This window comes from Halichoeres trimaculatus, unplaced genomic scaffold (assembly GCF_033239565.1).
Source record: "Halichoeres trimaculatus isolate MK-OKI-2021-1 unplaced genomic scaffold, fHalTri1.1 fHalTri1_scaffold_11, whole genome shotgun sequence".
In the NCBI taxonomy this organism is placed as follows: Eukaryota; Metazoa; Chordata; class Actinopteri; order Labriformes; family Labridae; genus Halichoeres; species Halichoeres trimaculatus.
In genome coordinates this window covers 28,778,736-28,800,557 of record NW_027437189.1, presented here as the reverse complement: position 1 = coordinate 28,800,557, position 21,822 = coordinate 28,778,736, and the positions used below count along the sequence as shown (strand labels likewise).

Sequence of the window (21,822 nt, the reverse complement as noted above, 5' to 3'; positions counted from 1 at the left end):
TTCTGCTGCAAGGCCTGTCAAAAGACCTGGTTCGCTGACAGTCCACGATGGCCTAAGCAACTGCCCAAGCGTTTCACCAACCTACTGCCTGCATTCCTGACTTACAAGAAGGCCATCTGTAAGTCTTTCATGGATGAGCTGAGGCGCACTGGCAAATTACCCACGGACATGGCCAACCAGGTGAATGAGCTCATACACCTCAAGTATGAGCGAGCTCACCTGGTATACCTTCAAGCCATAGAGAGTGTCAGAGATGCTGAGGCTGGAGTGTATGGTCAGAAGACCATCAGGCAGTTTTTAAGAAAAGACAACCAACCATGCACTTTTGGGCCTTATGACGAGCAGGATGGCTGGGGTGGAGTCTCTGTGTCCAGTTTCTACCTGACTGACTGCCTGCTGGAGGAGTTCAAACGTCAAGAGTCAGCTATGACTAGGCTCCTCCAGGGAATATTTGGACATGTTTTCAGGTCTGACCACACCAGAAAAGTGGCGAGGAAGGTGACCTTGGCCTCTGGGGTCATGTCCAGTTATGCCGTGATGAATGAACACTGGCTTATTATTTCCTGGGTGATGGTTCAGTCTGAGACTGAGAGGTCCTTGGAGCCAGTGTACCAGGGGTTGGACACGAGGTACAGCAATGCTGGAGTGAAAAAAGCAGGCTACCACTGGGTGGACAGGTCAGCACAGCTCTTTTATGCTTTTAATCTAATTTAAACTAACAACGGTATCTTTAATAAATAAAAGTAATGCATATGTTTTTAATTTAATTTGGTTTCTCAAATGATTTTTCTAAACTTTCTGTCTTTGTGCCTTACATTAGGGATTGCTGTGCTGTGCTCAAGATCCCTGACAGCATCCCTGGTGAACACCTGAACTGGGACGCCTGGAAGACTACCCAGTCTATTTTTGATAGAGCGACTTCTGGAGAGAAGCTGAACACCTGTGCCTCCCGCTCTCAGTATAACAACGTCATTGTTGTGAAACTGGACTTGTTTCATTGTCTGAGGCGCTTTTCACAGGAGTGTACCTCTGAGCATCACCCTCTTTTCAGCACTTTTTGCCAGCTCCTCTCTGCTGCTTTCTTTGTTGTGGATCAGGAAGACCTTAAAAAGCTCCAGGATGCTTACAGGTTCTGTGGTATTCATCCATCCAATCCCTCAAAACAACACATACAAGGTCACTGCAGGATTAAAATACCCCACCCAAAAGAGCTGCTGGACTGAGTGGAGAAAGTCCCGTGTCACTTTCATCTTGCAACAGACCCCAACAATGTCCCCCTCTTTCAGCCATCCATGCTGAAGACGTGGGAAATTCAGAGGGTGCACATTCTCTGTGGGTGCCTCAGTGACCCTGAGCTCTCTGAGGACATAATGTACAGGTACGGTGGAACGCTTCAGCTGAACCACGTACCTGGTGAAGGTGCCAAAGTCCCGATCTGGATCCCTGTCAGAGGTAAATGTAAAGATTCTTTAGACCAGCAGTATAAGTTGGTTTGAATGTTAAAGAAGGCGAAATGGTTTCTGCTGAAAATTGAAATGCACCCCCAAGCATTGGTGGTTCAGTGGTAGAATTCTCGCCTGCCACGCGGGAGGCCCGGGTTCGATTCCCGGCCAATGCAACATGCTTTTCCCTCCTCTCGAGGTTCAGCAGGTCTTGACGTGTATCAACGCAGACTTTGCTGGTGTCCCCGGGGATATACCGGTGGTTCCTGACTTTATGCATGTGCATAAATCTTGTTTGAGAATGTGTGCATGTGTTTGGCTCTCTACAAATTCAGAAGCACATTCCAAACACAGCCTGAAGTTACTGTACACTTCACAAAACTCCACTCTTACTCCTGAAAGTCTTGTTCAGATTATTTACTCACTCAAGCACTAGGTGGCACTAACATCCATTACTGCAAAGTTTCACTACCATGCACACAGCCCTGTGACTGGATCGGTAATTAAGAAAGGATCACCCAGAAGCAGATGTTACAATTTGTAACATGCTTAAAAGGTCTCACACAGTCAGACCAGGTTCAGGCAGTCTGTAGTTTGCAGCCAGATATTGACTCAGGTAATGGACTCATTTCAGACCCAACCTGGATTCTTCTCCAGTGACTCAGACTTAGCTTGGATGAGAGTTGGACTCAGACATACAGTTTTGTGACTTGGCTACAACACTGCTGGACGTGCAGAACACTCAGTTGGTCTGATCCAATCGAACACGTTGGCACTGATTCATGCGACCCGGGAGTAGTTTCAGAAAAGAACCACCAAAACTATTGATATGACGGACAATCAAAGCTGTTATAAGGAAAGTGAGTTTCCCTTTTACAAAATGACAAACAATGTTTTCCTTGGTTTCCTACCTGTCATCCGCTTACTGACTTGTTTGTAAAAGATATCCTCTCTATTCCTGAATCTGTGCAAATGCACGCCACATTGTAAATCCATGAATGTCCCAACATGTGTGTGTGCCATGTGTGTGTATATATAAGCTCCACATGTGATAACATTCTCCCATTTCTTCTAGTGGAAATATTTATGCTAAGTCCTCATTTGAGCATGCAGTTCAAACAGAGCGGGTCTGGGGTTCTTTCCTCTTTTCCCAGACCCAGTCAGCCTCTGGGGGGCCTTCGCACACAACACCAAGCATTGTGAGCTCTGCTCGCCCCTCCCTGCCCCTCTGCCCCAACGTACATGTGTTTATGTCCAAGCCCTGATATCCATTTTCAGTCACCACTCCTGTAGCTCAGAGGTATTTATTTTTAGCACGAAGAAACACTTTCAGTAGAGCTGTGATATGTAAATAATTGTGATCCATCACAGGTGTGCCATCGCCCACAGAGAGGAGGCACTTTCTGATGATGTTTAAAGGGAAAAAGATGAAAAGAAATCAGTGGTCTGAGCTCAGGAGTATTTATGGAAACTAAATCAAACAACAACCAAAGCATTCTGGGAGCAGGATGTTACTTTGACTCAGGCTTTGTGTTGTAAATATTTCTAGTCACTGATTGTGTTGATATTACAGTGATCATTGTGTGAGCGTCTTGATTTGGCCCATAAAGTTTGGGAAGCTGGTTTTCGCATACGCTTTTAAAAAGATGCATTCGACAGTTGAAATTGCAAAATGTAATGTTATTCATTTATAAAGGATTAAATTAAAGATTTCTGAGTGACATAGCTTTCCTTTGAACAAGAGGAAAGAGGCTATATTAGTATTAAATTATAGTTGTGAATGACACATTGCTTACTAAAATGTCATCATGCCACCAACATTTATGAACATTATAGAAAATGCAGGGACCTCAGCTCATTGCAGTTCCTTAATAAAAACAATTTAGCTTACCTATAGTTGAGTTGTCCAAGGCCTCTAAAATATTGTATGGAAGAGTAAAAAATGAGTATTATTAAACATTTTCTCAACTGGATTTGCCCGAGCATCAGCACTACCTAATGCAGTCCTTTTCAACCTTGGGGTTGCCTGGAATTTCCAACAATTGATTAAAAAAAAAAAAAAAAAAGAGTCTAATATATTTTTTAATGATTTAATAGGCCCATATATTTCTTTAAATTAAAACACCACACATTTTCCTTTATAATGATTATTATTTTGTTAATAATAATAATAATAATAATAATAATAATAATAATAATAATAAAAAACAAGTTTAACCCTCTCGACTGGATGTTACGTCGGAGATGAGATGCGCTCTATTCACCACAGCACCTGACTTTGAAAACACAAAAACACAAATAAACGGACTCCCACCGAAAAAAAAATAATATAAATATATATATATATATATATATATATATATATATATATATATATATATATATATACCGAAAACTATTACCTGAACAAAAACAATTATTTAGCAAAAAAAACCCGTTTGTTTTAGGTGTCTGGGGTCGCCAGAAACTTGTGATGTAAAAATGGGGTCACAGCCCAAAAAAGGTTGGGAACCACTGACCTAATGTGACATGTTTTTTTTCCCTTAATTTAAGCTAGAAATATTGAAAATGCGAGAAACATGGCACAAAACATGACATAACTGAATTTTTTGTGTTGACACCACGCCAACAGGCTGGCACTTGAAGGGTTTTTCTTTTGACAGGAGGTCACCTCATCCAGGATTGTTAGCTTGTCCCTATGGCCCACTGCCGTCTGCGTTTCTACCCAGGACCACAAGTCGCTTGGAAAGTATTCAAGTCAAGCCAGTCAGTGCATTAACATGCAGTTGGTAATCCTTTCATCTATGGAATAGCAATAACCTGGTTGTGCAAGGACCAAGTAATACCAATAACCCTTGTAAAAAAAAAACGGAATATGCTCATATTCTGGTTTTTAAAAACCCTAGGGTACTCTTTTTCTAACTTGAATGTTTGGTCATGTATGCGCGTATCCCCATCCAAAGGGACATTAATTTGTGTTTTGCAGATGTTCTGTTTGCAAAGTATCTTGGTCTTTTGAGTGCTGGAAGACCGCTGTTCTTTCTATGGATACAGCAAGACAAAGCAAAGGTGACGTGCATTGCTTCATTTTTGTGCATCGAGTTGTTGCCCATGTGTCGCCATTTTGATTGGGATACCTTGTAAGTAGGAAGAACTGTCTGCTCATGCATGTAAACGGTTATTCTGAACGTTCCAGAAGCCGGGAAATTGACCTTAACCCGAATATTGACTGCATGTAAACGTAGCCATTGATGTATGGAGAAAAAAAACAACAATTGCAGTAAACCACCAGGCCAGTTGATGGCAGTGAAACAAAGACTGATGAAGTGGCTGAAACAGCACTTGGAAAGATAGAAGTGGTAATGGCAAAGCCATCCTTGGTGCAAATCGTTTCAACCAGCCACAACAGCTTGGAGCATCAAAATCAATCTCTGCTGTCTTTGGGACTTTTTCAACTGCTCTACACAGGATTCTTGTCCTCAGAAGCATTTTGTTGCATTTGTGCTACCAGAAAAAAAGTACTTTTAAGTGAACAGAATTTTCCTTAGCATTTCAAAACTTACTTTTAAACAAATTCACAGTTACATTGATATGCACTCTGTATATCATCAAATTTTCACCTTCCTAAAGCCCCATTTCCACCAAGCAGTCCGGTTCACATCAGTACAGTTTGGAACGGCTTGTCTTGGTTAAGCTTGGTCTTGTTTGCGTTTCCACAGCCAACCGTATAAGCTGGATGCTGGTAGGCCGCATGTAGTGTGATGCCATAACAGCTCGTAGTGTACCCCGCTAATAAATCCAGTGAAGAAGAAAAACACAACACCATTAACAAAGAGAACTATGGAAGACATCCAGCAATTTGTCCTCTGTGATTGGAATGTGGCTCTTCGATACAAAGTGCAATCAAGCTTTGTTTCAGAGGAGGCTGTGTGCCAACATGAGAAATGCAGCCGCTGTCGGACAGTAGGTGATGATTCTACTGACCAATCAATGGCTGCAGTGTTGTAGCTCCACCTTTATTGAGTGGATCAGTTCAGTTTGGCACCCATACGAAAGGGTCCCAAAAAGTGGGATGGCTTGTGTCGGTTATTTGGGGATCTGTCCCGGGATAAGTAAGTGGAAACACCACAAAATGTGCGCCGTACCGAGATGCAGTGTTGCCAACTTAGCGACTTTGTCGCTATTTTTAGTGACTTTCTGGATCCCTCAGTGAGAAAATTAGAGAAAAGCGACTAGCGAAAAATCTAGCGACTTTTTTGGTGGTAGGAGGCTCCAAGATCACGGGAGAAAAGTTTTTTAAAAAAGCGCTGTTTTCCCTCTTTTCCCGTTCATGCATGGCCAGCTGTACACTACGGGCACTAGGACAGCTCAGTTGACAGGTAGGCAGCCACAGGTCTACCCCCCCCAGATAGAATAAAAAGATCTGGCGACTTCTAGGGGCTTTTGGGCTGGCCTTTAGCTACTTCCAATGCTGAGGAGTTGGCAACACTGCCGAGCCAAACTGAATGGGACTGCTTGGTGGAAACGCAGCTTAAGTTTCTCACTTGTAGAGGTCAGTTCTTAATAAGTTTTCAGGCTTCCAAATTATGGAACGTCGACTTCTATTTTAAAAAAAACTGAACAACTAGAACCCCAGGAGCTGACAGAGACACAAAGAAGACAATTGTTTAGAAGTTATTAAACCAAGTCGATGGCTGTGTGTGATCTTGTTGTGGATGGAAGGGGAAATAAAAATACCCCAAGTCAGAAACATTCAACTTTCAGGTTCCACCCCCTCCTGGCAGGGTAGTTTCAAAGAGTAGAGTAATTATCCCGGAACTAAAATTAGATACTTGTCCCTGAGGTCAAAAAGCACATAGTTCCTGAAAAATTCCCTATTTTCTGGCAAAAAGCTCCCATACACTCACCCATATCCAGAGACAACACCCTCAGAACTGCAAGTGTACAAAAAGTTCTTGAAGTGAAACAATAACATTGGACTAAAAAAAGACATGTTAGACTACAACATGGTTTTCAAGCTTAAACTTGCTTCCTGATACATCCTGCAGAAGCAATTTCTGCTTAACTTCTTTCCCTGTCAGTTTAACTTTGGTATGTTTTATATGACATGTTGTGTAAACACTGTCCTCTGTTTCTTACATCAGTTTCAAATATAATATATGATATAATATTGTTCCCCAGATTACGCGTTGTTATGTTGAAGGTTTTTTGTGGCATTAACTTCAGTTTCTAATTACAAACAAACATTTGTGCTCTAAACACCCCTGTAACATCAAAAGGTCTAGATTCAGATACTTGAGATCCAACAATGGGTAACAGCAGACTCAGTAACGCCCAAGCAAACTTCACAGACATGGATGTCTAAATATTAAACAGACTACTGCAAGTATTGTTGTGGCAACAAAACATAAACCACTGTGGAGCACAGCGGGTGCATGTGTAAGAGAAATAGTACCAGCTGTGGTCAGACAATAAAGGTTTCCCTTCACTCTTTTCAGGGACTGTGCGTAATCTTTGAGTCAACTCAGCGGAGAGACTTTTTCTCGCTCTGAGTCCAAACTATATTGATATGAACACAGAACACAAAGTGCCAACAAATGTGGCTGTGGGCCAAGCTGGAGGCTCACAGACATTTAGAGAGCTGAGTCCATGCTGGAGGTTTGTTTTAGATGGAGCTCAGTGGATGAAAGTAACAAAATGTCCCACAGCCCCCCTTCCTCTGATCCACAGGACTCATTCTTTCCTTAATGCTGTGATTAGACCTCAGGGCTGCAGCGCTGACTGAGTGCCAGGCCTCTCCTCCCTTCAGGTTTATCCTTACAAACCACAGCCAAGTCCCTGGCGAGGAAACAAAAAGACTGTCTTTGCTGTTTTGCAAACAAGAAGAGCAGTCTTTTGATAATTTCAGTTTAGTATTATTTGCAAAGTGTTTAGAATTGTTTGAGTTTGGAGAATCACAGAAAGAACAACAGTCGACAAATAGTCTAACAACCGGATAAGTCGCTGTGTTACTAAAGGCTTTTTTTTCTTCTTCTTTTGTTGTTGTTTACAGCCGTACTGCCATTCGTCAAGCAAGACTTGAGTCGGAGCCGTATGATGATGGATAAAACCAGACTTTTCTCTGCATTCATATCAATTCACATTATCTCATCTATGTTCCCACTTGCCTACAGGTTCTGCAATTCAACATGGGTCTGCATTTATGACCATGAGCAAATCATGCAACCGTGCAACCCTGAGCGTATCAGTAGTCTGTGAATAAAGGATAGATGAGCTAAGCATCATATTTGTTGCTATTCATCTTCAGACCTTCTGAAGCAGTGAACAAAAAATTACATGAAATAAACCATTAAACAATGACATTGTCTTTGCTTGAAATGCTAAGTGTGAAAACCGGATCACACTTTACTATTCCTAGAACGACTACCATGTGGCAGAAAAAATGGAGATGAACTTTGTCCAACTTTCAAACTAGAAACAAAAACATTTGTGGAGCTTCTTTCACGTTTTTTCCCCTGTCTCTGAACTATAATGAAGGCAGCCGAGGTTGGTTCTGAGAGGGGAGGCAGAGGGGGGAGAACCAGGCAGCAAGAGGGGGGATGGTAGCGTCTCACTTTGAAGGAAATCTGGAACCTATAAACTTGGGCAACTTCTATGACAAGAAGCAAACGTCACAACAGTTTAGTGTGGTGGGCTGCACGGCGCACCTTTGTCTCCGCCTCGTCCCTTTGATCGGACCAATCGCCTCAGATTCGTTCTTCCTGTTGTTTCAAGCTCAGCTGGCCAAAAAAAAGTTCTGCAGACCAATCAGAGAGTCAGATGGGTGGGCAGCTGAAAGTTTCATGGTTCCCTCCCTTTAAGAAGTCAGATTCAGGTTGCTGTTGTCTCACAGACAGCTATGGAAGAAGGACGTGTGAGCAGAACGGATTCCTGATGCATTGTGCACTCACCGAGATCATTTCGGCTTTCCTGATGTGGATGGAGAATCACTGCGGCGGTTGAAACAAGAGTCTTGATACGTTTCCCGCTTTGGCTTGGCATTTTTGGATGTGACTGATTACTGCTGAGGAAGAAGGAGGATACACAGCAAGGCCACACAAGATCCCCAGAAGATCAGAGGAGAGGTAAAGAGGAGAAGAGGGGGAGCGGAAAGAAAGCACTGGCCGTAGTCTAAGGAGTAAAGACTCAGTCAAACAGTGGAAAAGAGAAGACAGTAGAAAAACGTGGCCAAGCATGAGAGAGGAGGAGCCCTCCAATGAAGACCACCCTGAGGGAGGGGTGTTTTCCAATGAGGAGAACACAGGAAAACCACCGTCCAACGCCTGCCCTGTCGTCGTACCAACACCGGGGGTCAATGGGCGGAAACGTCAAACCGGCTCACACACCATCGATCAGATCTCCACAGTATCTCCCAAAACATTAGCAGACAGCAAGGACAAGCCAGGAGACAACACCCACATCCACACTCTAACTGGGCCCAAACGAATCAAGAAGAGTCCACAACATCGGTCCCCTGCCTCAGGTCAGTCTTTATCTCCTGTCCCAGGTCCAAGTCCTGAAAGTCTCTCAGCCTCAGATGATCCTCATGGCCAGCGAGTAATCGCCAACATCAGGGAGCGCCAACGGACACAATCCCTTAACGATGCCTTTGCCTCGTTACGTAAAATAATCCCAACACTCCCCTCTGACAAACTGAGCAAGATCCAGACCCTCAAGTTGGCGTCACGCTATATTGACTTTCTCTATCAGGTTCTGCAGAGTGATGAGATGGACTCAAAGCTGGCGGGGTGTAACTACCTGGCCCATGAGAGACTCAGCTACGCCTTCTCAGTCTGGAGGATGGAGGGCGCTTGGTCAAGCATGTCTGCTGGACATTAGCTCAACATGAAAGCATGGTTTGTCCTCTGATGAAGCGTTCATGACCTGAAATATCTTAGCTTGATTCAGAGGGATGAGGAGATGTCTGAACTGAGTCTGCTCGGTAGGACAACAACATAACTTAATGCCTCATTATAGATCATCTACATGCATCACTGACAATGGAAAGACTTTGTGACGTTTGATGAAAGTGAGATTGTGATTACTGAACCACTACGCCTCAGAGGAAATTGTACTTTTGAGTTTGTCACGCTACATATCAAATGTAGAAATGTAGAAATGTGATTCCTGGCTTCTGCACTCTTTCCATGAACAGTAGATCCCAACGGACAACAGAAGGACATCATCATTCGACAGTCATTCAGTCCAACAACCCTGTGGTTAATTATGCCTTTCCTCTATTTGACAGGACTGCTCCATCTGTTGCCCCCCTTCTTCTTCACTCTCTCAGGTTTTGAGACCAAAGCTATGGTTTTAGATTCATCGTCATTTCCGTCTTTCACCATTAATGCTTTAAGATGCACTTATTCCAGTTTCTGTTTCTGCCTTGATGAGCAGGCATGTACTGTGTTTAAAATGCAAAAAGAGCCACTAGGAGAGAATACAGAGGAGTGACTGGAGAAACTGGAAAGCCATATTTTGTTTTAGAGGTTGGACCTTTGACTTTTCCATCACCCCTCTGCTCCTACTTTTCCAAGCCCCTGACATATTTTGAATCCCTGACCACCTCTGAACTCCAGCAGCAATGGAAAAATCAGCGGTGGGCAGCAGTCGTCCTGACTTATGTTCTCTACTTTATACCCAAACCAAGCCCCTTTGTTTCTTCTGGGGCCAAAATCTCTCCTCCTCTTCAAATTCTTTCCTCTCATTCTGGCCCAAATTTGCTAGGCTTGCACGAAACTGTGATGCAGCTTCAGCGAGCTGACGAGGAGGCGTAATGAAAACAAACGGTCTCCAAGAGCCATGAATCATGTGTGTCACCATCAAAGAGGAGCGAGATGTGGCTCCCTGCTGGGCTCCTACAGACCACTGGAAGTGATGGAGGAGGTGAGAGCTGATTTATATACACACAGACACACACTGATGTACACACATACAAAGGTATAGCCATGTGCATGCAAAGGAAAGAAACACACCTCCCCCACATCTGGTGTTTGAAACAAAACCCATGTTTCAAACACAAGGGGGGCATTTTCATAATTGCGTATATGTACATAAATTAATCTTTGTAACATTTCACTACAGATTTTTATCCCTTAAGGACAACTAGGGCAGGGCAAAGAAACATCAGCAAAACTTTCGCTTCATATAGACAACAAACGACACATAGATGCAGGATGACATGTTGTTTGTGTTTGATACTTAACCATGACAAACCGCCTCTTACTTCATATCCAATAAGCATAAGCTCAGCAGCCTTTCATTAAAATGTCTCAGAGAGATATGTTTCCACCTCCTCTGAAGACAAACTGAATAAAATATTTTACTGAGTCCCAAAGCCACCAAAGAGTGGTTTTAGAAAGCTAAACCTCACTGACATGTTTGATGACACTCACATTTATGAGCTATTCACATTGAGGACAAAGACAGTCTGTTGCATAAAAATTAAAATTTCAGGCCTTTAGTTTTGAGGAGATTAGTGTACATTAATGTTAAAGAAAGTCTGATGTCTACTTATATCTACTGACTCTCCAAATGGTTGGGAGAATGGATTCAAGGTGCAACATTCAAAAAAATGAATTACATCTATGTATTCTTCCACTAATATCAATATCAAATGTTGTTGCTTCTAGCTTTGAAACTTTAGGATGTAGCTGCTCTGCATCAGGTGGTAAAGAAGTCTTTCAGTTTTGTTCTGCTAGTCTGACTCTTTGGGGATCGCGATTTTTCACATCTTTGACACTTCTTAATCAAATAGTACTTCGAGTAAAGGCAAAAAAATACTTACCAAATCTGTCTAAATCCAACGACAAAAAAAACTCTGTTTCCTGGCATATACATGAAACCGGAGTTTTCAAAAATGTTCACTTTGGCTGGAGTTTTTGGGAAACATTGTTTTTGGTGACGAGAAACTGCTGTTTTGTGTGAATGACAGGTATAAGAATATATGTGGTCTCCAAGATACCTGGTTATGTGTTGACATGGCCTTAATCTCCCCTGTTAACCACTTTTTCCTCTTCATGAAAGACTTTCCAGCACTTGTATCTGTTTTAGTTTTCCATTTCTCACCTTCTGTCTATCTTTGCCCTGTCATCTGCCCTGTAGGGATTTTGTGTTGTTACGGACTGATACCAGATTTTTAATTTTTCAGATTTGCTGCCTCACCAAAGATGTTCTCTGTCTTCTCCACTCAATACTGCTGTTTTGTTTTGCTCGGTTAATTTATGTGGTTTCACGAAAAAAAAAAAAAAAAAAAAAAGTGTTTTTGTCTTATTTTTAGTAAAAATGGTCTTGTTATGCTTTATATTAGCCATATTTAACAGGTCACTCCATGCAAACGTCTTATTTCAACTTACGAAAAGACAAAGATGAGGTCTGAATTGCTTGTAACAAGTACAAAAATCTGCCAATGGAACAAGAAAAAAATACTTTAAAAAATTGCTTAAAACTAGAATAATGTCTTCATGCAAGTAACTTCTCTCTTGTTCCATTGGCAGATTTTTTTTTTTTACTTGTTTCAATTAATTCAGACCTCACTTTTGTCTTTACATAACTTGAAACAAGACATTTGTCTGGACTGGTTAGGTGAATGTGGCTCAAATTAAATCTTAAAAGGCATTTTCTACTGGAAATAAGACAAAAACACTTGATAAGATTTCAGTTTTTTCCAGTGGTCTTCAATGAAGACACTCCTTTTATGTGTGCTGCATTTGGGTTCAAACACTACCCATTACATAAATCAATTTGGCATTTTGATCAGCAGAATCTGCAAATGTTTGAAAACTGGACTCCATAGTGGGATCTTCTAAAAAAAAAAGAAAAAAAAAAGGCCACCACTTCATATCAGAAAGTTTTTACTCACTTCTCTGTTGACAAACTGTGTAGTGTTTCACTAAAAGTTACACCACCAACTACTGGCCTTGTGTGCACCCTTTGTAGTCACTTTTGCAGACCTATGTTTACACTGATAGTTTTCTCAAAACTGTCATATGAGCATGGATTTGTTGTCTGAGCATGGATTTGTTGTCAGAACAGAAAGGAAAGACTTTATTTTTGTTTGCATCCAAACTAGGTCTTGGTTGCAGCCTTGGAACAGACATTGTGCACTGATGCTCCTGTGTTAATTCAGCATTTATTCTCCAGTTGTTAACATTAAACTACATTATCAGCAAATCAAATTTCTTAATATGTGACCTCTTTTACCCATACATGACTCCACGTGGATCCCACAGTAACGTGTTTTTCTTTTTGTCTTTCCAGCTGCTGAATAAAGTGACCGTGATCTGCCTCACACAGCTCAGCCCTCACTCATCACATGGACAGAACTGTTTCACGAACCTCACTTGTGGAGATAAATATTCTAAGGTATCATAACCTGATCGGGATGCAGAATGACATGGGGGAAGAAGATCTTTCCCTGAAACAGACAAACTAAGAAGAAGCTGAGTTTCCCAAGAGCAACTTGACAACCAGGTCAAGTCAGAGCTGTATTTCTGTTCCTTTGTGTGTCACAGCTCAGTGTTTTTCCAGCTGATGGTAAAAGAAACTTCACTGTCAGACAGTGATTAGTGTGTTTGTGTTTTACAACATTTTAATGACAGAGAGGAGGGCTTTGGTTTACAGGAGGATTAGCCGAAGTATAAACAGTGTTATGTTGTACAAAAATGTCCTTCAGTGATTGAGCTGAACTAAATGTTCTGACACCAGAAAGATCTTTATGAGTGTGAAAAATAAATGTCCTCAAACCACCCCTGATGTGTTGTTTTGTTTGAGTGAAACTGGACGATAAAGCTGCACAGTTTTATTCTCTGGCCACACCCTCTTTGTCTCCTGTCTCTCTTGTTAAACTGTCTCCGTTGTTTTCCCCTCACTTCCTTCTTCCCCCGGTCTGTTTTTAATGAGGTCTGTGTGCCTCTGTTTGGTCAGTCAGGAGCACTTAATTCCTCCAAAAAGAACACGTTAATGTGCAATTAAGGGCTGTGGGAATATTTATAGTGCTGTTATGGATTGAGCTGTAGTTTGATGGCTTTAGCCTCTCTACAGTGGTCTGCAAGTTTACTGACTATAGCAAGAATGAAAATCATGTCAGACTCCAAACAAGGGGGATGAAAAGTTATAAAACAGAGTATGTAAAGAATTTAAGCCAAAACTTGCCTTGTTCAGGAACTTATTACTTTTTTTAATCAAGAGGAAAAGACAAAAATACAAAGTACAAAATAGAGAATCTTTCTATACATACACATGGTAGAAAATGTGTAGGAAAAATAACACATGAAGGTAAATAATAAAGAAGAGCATGAAACAAAGATTTCAAAGTCATGTTTACAGATACAGGGTTACTGTAAGTCCAGTTAGTTAAGAGTTACCAATACACAAACATACTGAATGCATCAAGGCACGTGTGTGTCGTGTGTATTTTGGTCTTTGAGTTTCTATTTACAGTGTCTTTAAGGAGAGAAAAGTACAAATGACATCAGTAACAAAAGGAATTAAGAGGTGAGGCGACACTGGCCTCTGTAAGACGAACAATAAAACAGCTACTGATAATATAATACAGGAGAGGTCATTTACAGTATCTGACAGACAAACACTAAAGATGCATGCACAGAACACACTGCAGAAACCTGTATGTGTCATGGTGCAAATGCTCTTTCATACACATTACAGATACATCAGATTGTGTTTACTTCATAGACGCCACTCACACCTGCAGGACACACTGTATAACAGAGACACAGCATATTGTTTGACTGCTGCCACCTCCTGTTTAAAACACTATAAACACTAAACTAATGACACACTGAAGTTTGCACCAATCACTGAACAACAACCCTCCTCCGAAAAACTTTTTCTCAACACGCTGACTGGGATGGAGCAGGATTTAAACAGCATTTGGACCTCTGGTTTTGGTTTCTACTGCCTACCTGTAGTTTGATAAAAGCTATAAGGCCTTCTGTTGGGCAGATGATGCCCAGAGTCTGAATAAAAAAAAACACAACACTTCTCATGGTCAGTCAAATCAACTTTCTGTGAAGATTTTAGATGCTAATGTCTCATCTGCAGCTTTAATTTTAAATCATTGGTTTGGTTATAAAAGCTGTTGTGGTTATGACTTAAAGCTCCTGTGAGGAGGTTTCGGCTGGTTAATAAACAGACTGAAGTTAATACTGACTGATCTTTCTGACCTAATAAAGGAAAACATGATGAAGTAGTTGTTTCTCTGTTGTTGTCTTAAAAGCTGAAACATCTAGCAGGGGGTAGGTGTCCCATCATATTTTTTCCATGTTTCATGGCAAAGAATCTTAATGTGCGATAAGTTTGACTGCTACAGAAAGGCAGAATGAGATTATTTGTCAAGATAACACTAATTACACATGAACAGGATACAAGGACCACTTTTTCCACACAAGGCACCAAAATCAACACGGACTGAAAGTTCCTCACAGGAGCTTTAATGTGCACATTTTGACTTGAGCCTCTTTCACAGAGGGAAGATCAAAACAGTGCTCAAGTAAGAAAACCTCTACAAACACACAATGCATGCTCCTGCATTGCAAGTTGTGGAACAAAAATTGAGGCCACCTTGAAACTTTGTGAAGCTTGTTTTCTTTATATTTCTTTAAATAACCTCATCTGGTTTATTTACCAGGTGTATGACATTTTTGAAAAGTGATGTTTAATTTTTCTGCATCACCTGTGCCATCTGCAAACACCAGGTAAAATATAACCACATTACGTACAACAACAGTCCAGTACTCCACATCCCTAACTATCTGTCAGCTTAGAAGACATACTGCCACATTTGTCATTGTCCAGGTTACTGTAACATGACAGGAGGGGCTGCTGTCCAACACAGTTGTAGAGAAGAGTCACTTCCAAACAAAACACTATATGTTAGTTTCCTTAATTAGAGTGTGACAGAGCCTGGAAGTCTTAATTAGATAAAAGAGAAAACATTCAAACCAGGCTGGGTCTTTGTACTCAAACAGTACACAAAGGTCTGCATATAAGACGTTAATCGTCAGAGTCCACAGGTTCTTTAGAGCCACTGTGGGAGCAGTGTTCACACTGGTCCCAGGTGTTGCCTGTGTACAGTCTCAGAGGAGTGCAGGCTGTTTAAGGCATTTGTCTTTGGGTGCTGTCGTTAAGTGCATTAACATTATTGCTACTATAGAACAATTCAATGGTCCTCAGTGGTGCTGCGGCGGAATGAACACTCCTTTAGTCTCAAATATAAACAAGAATATACAGTAATCAATACTAGTGGTACATAAAGAGTTCATCATTGCTTTATACATGTGTGTGTGTGTGTGTGTAGGTATAAATGTGTTTAAGACACAGCAGAGAAACATAAATCCTGCTTTCAGAATGTTGCCTACAGATTTTTCTTCATGTGAAAAACAACTCTACAGTTTCTTTGAGTTGAGTCAGAGACTTCATAAGACATCTCAGATGAAGAGTGGGAAGAAAAAAAAATACAATTTCATCCAAAACTGTTAAATAACCTGCCGAGTTATTTTTCCCAGAGCTTTGGAATCTCTCATGGTTCACATTATGGAATGAACAGTGCAATAAAACATCGAGGACTTTCGCTTTTTCTCCGTTTCTACAAAACCACAGTTTGTCCGTTCTGTGTCCTCATCCCCGGTCCGTCCCACGAGTTCTTTGTGTCATCTTTTAGTGGTTAAACTTTGAGTAATGACATCGTCAAACAGAAAATCTGCTGTTTTTTTTAACATGTGTCCACTTCCTCAACTTTGTAATTTTGCCTCTGGTCCATTCGGTGTATTGTACATGCTTTCAACTGGTGGTATCAATTTGTCTTTGTGTGCCATTTTGCATCCCATCTGATCTGCCTTGATAAATGCACACAAGAAAGGTATAAAAAAACCAAAGTCTCCTCCTTCTGAACCTGATCTTGGTTCTTCTGTTAAGGCAAAGTTAAGACAACAAAAGAGCTGCTGGTTACTAGTGCTTCAAGGAACTCTGTCTGTCTGTCTGTAGCTCCAAGGTTTGGTACTCCATTTGTAACAAATAAAATCCACTGTCAGTCAGGAAGAGTTGAAACATTTTTTTTAAAAGACAAACATCTTGTATTGCTCTTTGGTGAGGTTTCTGAAGGTTTCCTAGTCCCAGGTAGTGCTGCTGGCTCCAGCTGAGTGGTCATCAGCATTGAGGTGCTCGTGCTGCAGGTCTGAAGAGGTTCAGCATTGTGTGTGTCGGGTGTGTGTGAGTAAGGCAGACGGGCGGGGCTCAGTGGTATCACAAAAATGTCCCCTTCGTGGTCGTAAGGACAGCGCAGGAGATCTGAGGCAACAGATGAGACGGATATCCTGAATGAGTGAGGTGATTGGTCACTTTGGTCGTCTACATGGAGTCGCTGTCGTGCTCCATTGGCTCGTCAGGAAGGCTAGAGGAAAGAGGAAGAAATGATGAGAGAGCTGAATGTCTGAGTTTCACTTGTGTGTGTGCGCGTGTTTGTATGTGTGTGTGTGTGTGTATCTTTAGTACCTCTTGTTGGACAGCACTCCCACAGACAGTGAGGCTAAAGCATTGACAGCATCCGTCTCCTCACAGTCTCTCCTCTGAGCAGCTAGATACGACAGACCCACTGATCCACCGAAAGCCTTCACACTCTGCCAGTACTGACCTGAAACAGCCACAAAGATACATGTTACTGCTGTGTTCATGCAAACCCATCAAAATGAAAACAAACCAGAGAAAACGATATCTTGAATTAGGAGTCAGTCCTGCTCACTTTGTATCTGTATGACCGTCTGCAGGGAGCGGACTGCGTTAGGGTTTGGCTTCTGGAGGAGGACTTCTTCTGCCAGTGGGTCCTAAAAGACAGAAAGGAAGCCATGAAGACAATAAATTATCTAAATTATTTTGTCCTCGTCAGACCCTTGTTTGACTCCCCATTTCAGCTAAGCATTGAGATGCTATGCAATATGTTGACAAGGGAACACATCCCTATACCGCATAACAATAAGTGGGTACAGTGCCCATGGTATGTGGACATCCTAAAGGGCATCATTAATGCAGAACAATATATTAAGGTTTAAGAGCAACATTTGTGGTCATGCAGACAAGGATGACCTAATAAGACGATGTCAAACCACATTCTGCAAATATCACAACAGCATGGCTCCCAAGAAGAGGAGTCCTGATGCTACACTGACCTCCCTACAATGCTGATCAGTCTCCCATCAAAACATTTGGTGCAAAACAAAAAACAAACCAAAAGAGACCCTGATCTGAAGTCTGGAATCCTTTATCAGGCATGAGTGGGGTAACTTAACATTTTTTTAAACTCACAGTTAATGTGTTGGTTTCACCTCATAAGGGAATTGTTGCATGCATCAGTTTAAGAATCAGCACTTTTCCCAGATCTGTATATTACACAATCTATTGCATCAGCTGTAATCAAACATTCATCTGTAGCTACAAAGAGAAACTTTAAAGGATCATAAATATGAGAATTTTTTAATTTAGTTTAATTCCCATCTGTTTACAGAAAGGTGGATGAATAAAGGGGTACTTCTTTCTAACAACTGTGCACAAATACATTTTAAGACTTTGACAGATTAGAAAAAATTAAGGCTAGATAGTCCTGATAAATTTTCTGCAAAGTCAAAAAAGAAAATTTGTGTACTTTAATCGGTTTAGTGAATCAAAAGTTTACAAACAGGTAAAAAAAAAAATCCCAGCATGCTCTATTTTGTTATACCTGTATGCCAAGGAGCGCACTGACACAGGCTTCAGAGGCATCACAAATCGCTGTGAGGTCGTGACCTCCTTCAAGGGCCAAAACCAGACGACCCCCAGCCAGAGACATCAGCTGACGGGTGAGGAAGCCAAAACCTGGGGAACACAAAACACACACACACACAGAGGAATATGAGCATGTCGCATAAATCAAGTGAAAGCCAATAAATATAAAGTTTAGGAAGTAAACCTCAATCATGAGACCTCTTCCTGTAAAATTTCCCAAATGAGTTCATCCTTCCAGAAAACAAACGTATATTTTTACCTTGTGGATCCTCCCACAGAAACTACGAGCTACTCATTACTGTAATTATGGTAACATCAGTGATGAAGCGATGAGGGGCAGGAGGGACTACTGCCGCTCTTTGGTTTGTGATGGACAGAAGCTGTAATAATCTATTAATATCTCTGAGGACCCACAGAACCAAAAATTAAAGTTCCTATTGGCATCCTCCAGCTAAATCTGAGCCCTGGAGGGGGAGGCAGCTCAGTCTGTGGTGGAGAATCGTGCTTACATTTGGCGGAGACCTTGTACCCTCCCAGAGGAGCAGGGTTTCCTTCAGCGGCATCGAACCCAGCTGACACCAGAACGACGTCGGGGGAGAACTCTTGAGCGATGGGCATCACCACTGACCTGCAGATACACACAGAACGCTTATTACTTTGAGGGGACTGTGGAAAAAAGGTGTTGCAAAGTGGAAAAAGTCATGTTATTCAATAACTCCAGCACGTGATCTATGATGCCATGTTTGCCGTGATGGTATGCGATGTCGTTAACTTTTAATAATATCACACTGCAAATGTTTGATGACAAATACGGACACATATAAACCAACATGTAGACTTTTCCTACTGATATGTCCATATTTAAGCCTTAATCATACGTTTCCCATAAAAACTGGGCTCTTCTTTCATATCATATAAAAAGAAATGGTAGAATAACAACAAGTATGGTCATTTAGCTTCTGCACAAGTCTAAATGATATCCTATAAATCTAGACTCTGAGATTTGAAAACAACTCTCAGGCAGTGACTCAATGTGGCTTCCCTCCAGAGAAGTTTAACACATATTCCTTGCCAACAGTTGGATGCAATAAAACTGCAGAAATGCAGCATTTTTCAACTTGGAACAACTTCCCAAAAGCAATGTTTACAATTCGAGCACTGAAATCAGTTGTGTTGATGACATCAGCACTGAGACATCACGTTTAATAAGTCACCAGGTGTTCAGGAAGGAGTGTTAAATCACTGATGACATTAAAAAGTGTGTTTGCATTAAATAAGAGAGACAAGTACAAGAGGAAAAAGGTGAGAGTGAAATCAAAACCTTGTTCTGTACAATAAGAGCACACTGTGTGTCTTTATTTGATCACCTCACTTGACTCACTCCAGCAGGGATCAAGTTTAGAGGTCTCTCTACAGTTATCGACTCTAAACCACAGATTTCCATGAATAGGGAAGACTTTGCGATGTATGACCAAGCATAAATTAAAGGAGGCTTTTGGCAACAGCACAGCATATTTAACAAGTTTTGTGCGAGCTACAAACCCCCACACAAAGAAATCAAACTCTGAGCTGCCAAATGTGGGAAGGACAGCTGGCGAAAAGGCATTTTTAAACCACTGCTCCATCATAACATCTCAAGTAGACCATATAACTCAATGTGGAAATCAATGTGTTTCTTAGATATGTCCTTGTGATGTTAAGGAAGTTTTTGAATAAGCTTTATTTGCCATGTATGTGTGCACACTCAAGTAATCTGAGGTTGAGGGTGAAAAAATGAAAATGTTCAGTAACATCACGATCAGACTCTGGATTGAAAGTCTTTCTTGATCTCTCCAGTTCATGAAGAGACGCTGGCCTTTGAAAACAAGAAGCCCCTATGATGCTTAAATGTTTGATTTTTCATTTTTCAAGCATCTGCTATCCAGAACACCTACCAGAAAAAAATTAAAGTCTTTGTCTTTTAAGCACTGCATTGTGCATGGCTTCTCACTAAATATGAAAGCTGTGTGTTACTACTCTGTTTGTTCTCTGCTACACGGTGCAGCATGGCAGCCTCCATGGAAGGGACCTGCTCTTACATAGACATAAGAGACACAGTTTAAGTCAAGAAAAATTGAAACAAATTTTATATCAGAGTAACAACACACTGATTTAACAGAACTAATTCTGACAGAAGCTTTTTGTTACAAGCTTCTAAATAATGCATACCACATCTTTAACTTTGCACTCTTAGTTCCATCTGTAGCAGCTCTGTGTGCTCCGGTTCATACAGGTATCCTTTTGGTTCCAAAGTGAATGGAACTTCATCGTCGCTGTCATAGTCACTCATTTTGAATTTCCTACGATGCCTCACAATCCTTAGAGGACAAACAAAATAATTACGATACTTGATCAAACTTACATGAGGCTACAACCGGCGCCGAAGCATAGCTTGTTTACATTCCCTACAGCTGAAAGGAGGAGGGGGGACGGAGTGCAGTAGCGCTGGGCGGAAGGATACATGACCAGTTAGTTAAGTGCGGATAAATGTTTATATTTCCGAAGACTTAATGCACTTAAAAAATATTTTATGTAGCGTACTCTTAAACTGTGGTATTACTTTTTGATTTTAGTTCTTGTAGGCAGAGAAAATAGCCTTTGAATTTGGTACCGTCTGTCCCTGTTAGCGTCTATTTCCTCGTCACCATTGATTATAGTTTGTTTAACGTTATACTCCCTTTCAGCAGACTGTCTGCTACAATTTGGTGTTAGTTGCAGGTTTGTACAATAGTTTGTTACCTGACAGTGTTGAAAATTATGATGACCCAGTACATTTTTCATACTCCTGATCTTAGTTTCCAGAATATTTCCTGGATCTGGATCATACTTGTACATCTGTCAGAAATTATGGTGACCTTGTCTTGTATTGTTTTGCAAAGCGATCTGACCATTTATGGTGGAGTTATACACACATATGGTGAAAAAGGCCCAATCTCACAATGATAAAGAATCCTTTAAAAAATCTGACCTGGAGTAGCTCCAAAATTTGATAACTTCTTCCTTATCCCATTTTGAAAACACAACCTCACAGATGCCAAACAGACCTAAAAATACAAATAATACCTGTCTCCAACCTCCAAAAACAACAAAAAAGAGATCTTTAATGTTAAGATTATTTTCTTAGAGTAATTTTTTTCGCTCACACAGGTTGGTGTCAGATGAAGAGAGTAACATCTGCCTGTTACCTGCCTTGTTTTAACAGTATCATGTGTTTAGGTGACAGTGAGTGATATGATCAAATTAACACAGGATGAGTTTTCATCCGCAAACACATGCTACACATGCTTAGTTCAAACAGGTACTGAGATAGGAGGTTTCTTTGTATACAATTCTGCTGATCTTAAAATCAGGCATTTGGATTTCAGCGTCAGACCTCAACTTGGATGCATTTTTCTCCTTTCTCACGATGACAGCCTCCAACAGTCAGTGAAAGCAAACACTTCAAATCAGTCCCCATGAGATGTCACAAACCAATCAAACCCAGAAGTGATAAAAATGATGAGTGAAGCCTACTTTAACTCAGAACTGA

General features: G+C 41.1%; 2 protein-coding genes and 1 non-coding gene across 6 annotated transcripts in view; 2 read left to right on the top strand and 1 right to left on the bottom strand.

Annotated features, from left to right (window-relative positions):
- The first annotated feature begins 1,547 nt into the window (after positions 1 to 1,547).
- Positions 1,548 to 1,618, top strand: trnag-gcc (transfer RNA glycine (anticodon GCC)). Its single transcript has one exon. It is a non-coding gene; the product is annotated as a tRNA-Gly (tRNA).
- Positions 1,619 to 8,206: 6,588 nt separating this feature from the next.
- Positions 8,207 to 9,320, top strand: LOC141799670 (twist-related protein 2-like). Its single transcript, XM_074681980.1, has one exon. The coding sequence runs from the start codon at positions 8,676 to 8,678 to the stop codon at positions 9,318 to 9,320; it is 645 nt and encodes a 214-aa protein (XP_074538081.1). The 5' UTR covers positions 8,207 to 8,675.
- A 4,387-nt stretch (positions 9,321 to 13,707) lies between these two features.
- The window catches only part of hdac7a (histone deacetylase 7a), a 78,245-nt gene continuing 70,130 nt past the window's right edge, over positions 13,708 to 21,822 (bottom strand). For all 4 annotated transcript variants that reach the window (XM_074681590.1, XM_074681591.1, XM_074681593.1 and 1 more), the window contains 5 exons: positions 18,764 to 18,882; positions 18,211 to 18,344; positions 17,239 to 17,320; positions 16,992 to 17,130; positions 13,708 to 16,890 (listed from right to left, as the gene is read on the bottom strand). In XM_074681590.1, coding sequence (XP_074537691.1) covers positions 16,848 to 16,890; positions 16,992 to 17,130; positions 17,239 to 17,320; positions 18,211 to 18,344; positions 18,764 to 18,882 — 517 coding nt within the window. In that variant the 3' untranslated portion in view covers positions 13,708 to 16,847. The remainder of the gene's footprint in view (positions 16,891 to 16,991; positions 17,131 to 17,238; positions 17,321 to 18,210; positions 18,345 to 18,763; positions 18,883 to 21,822) is intronic.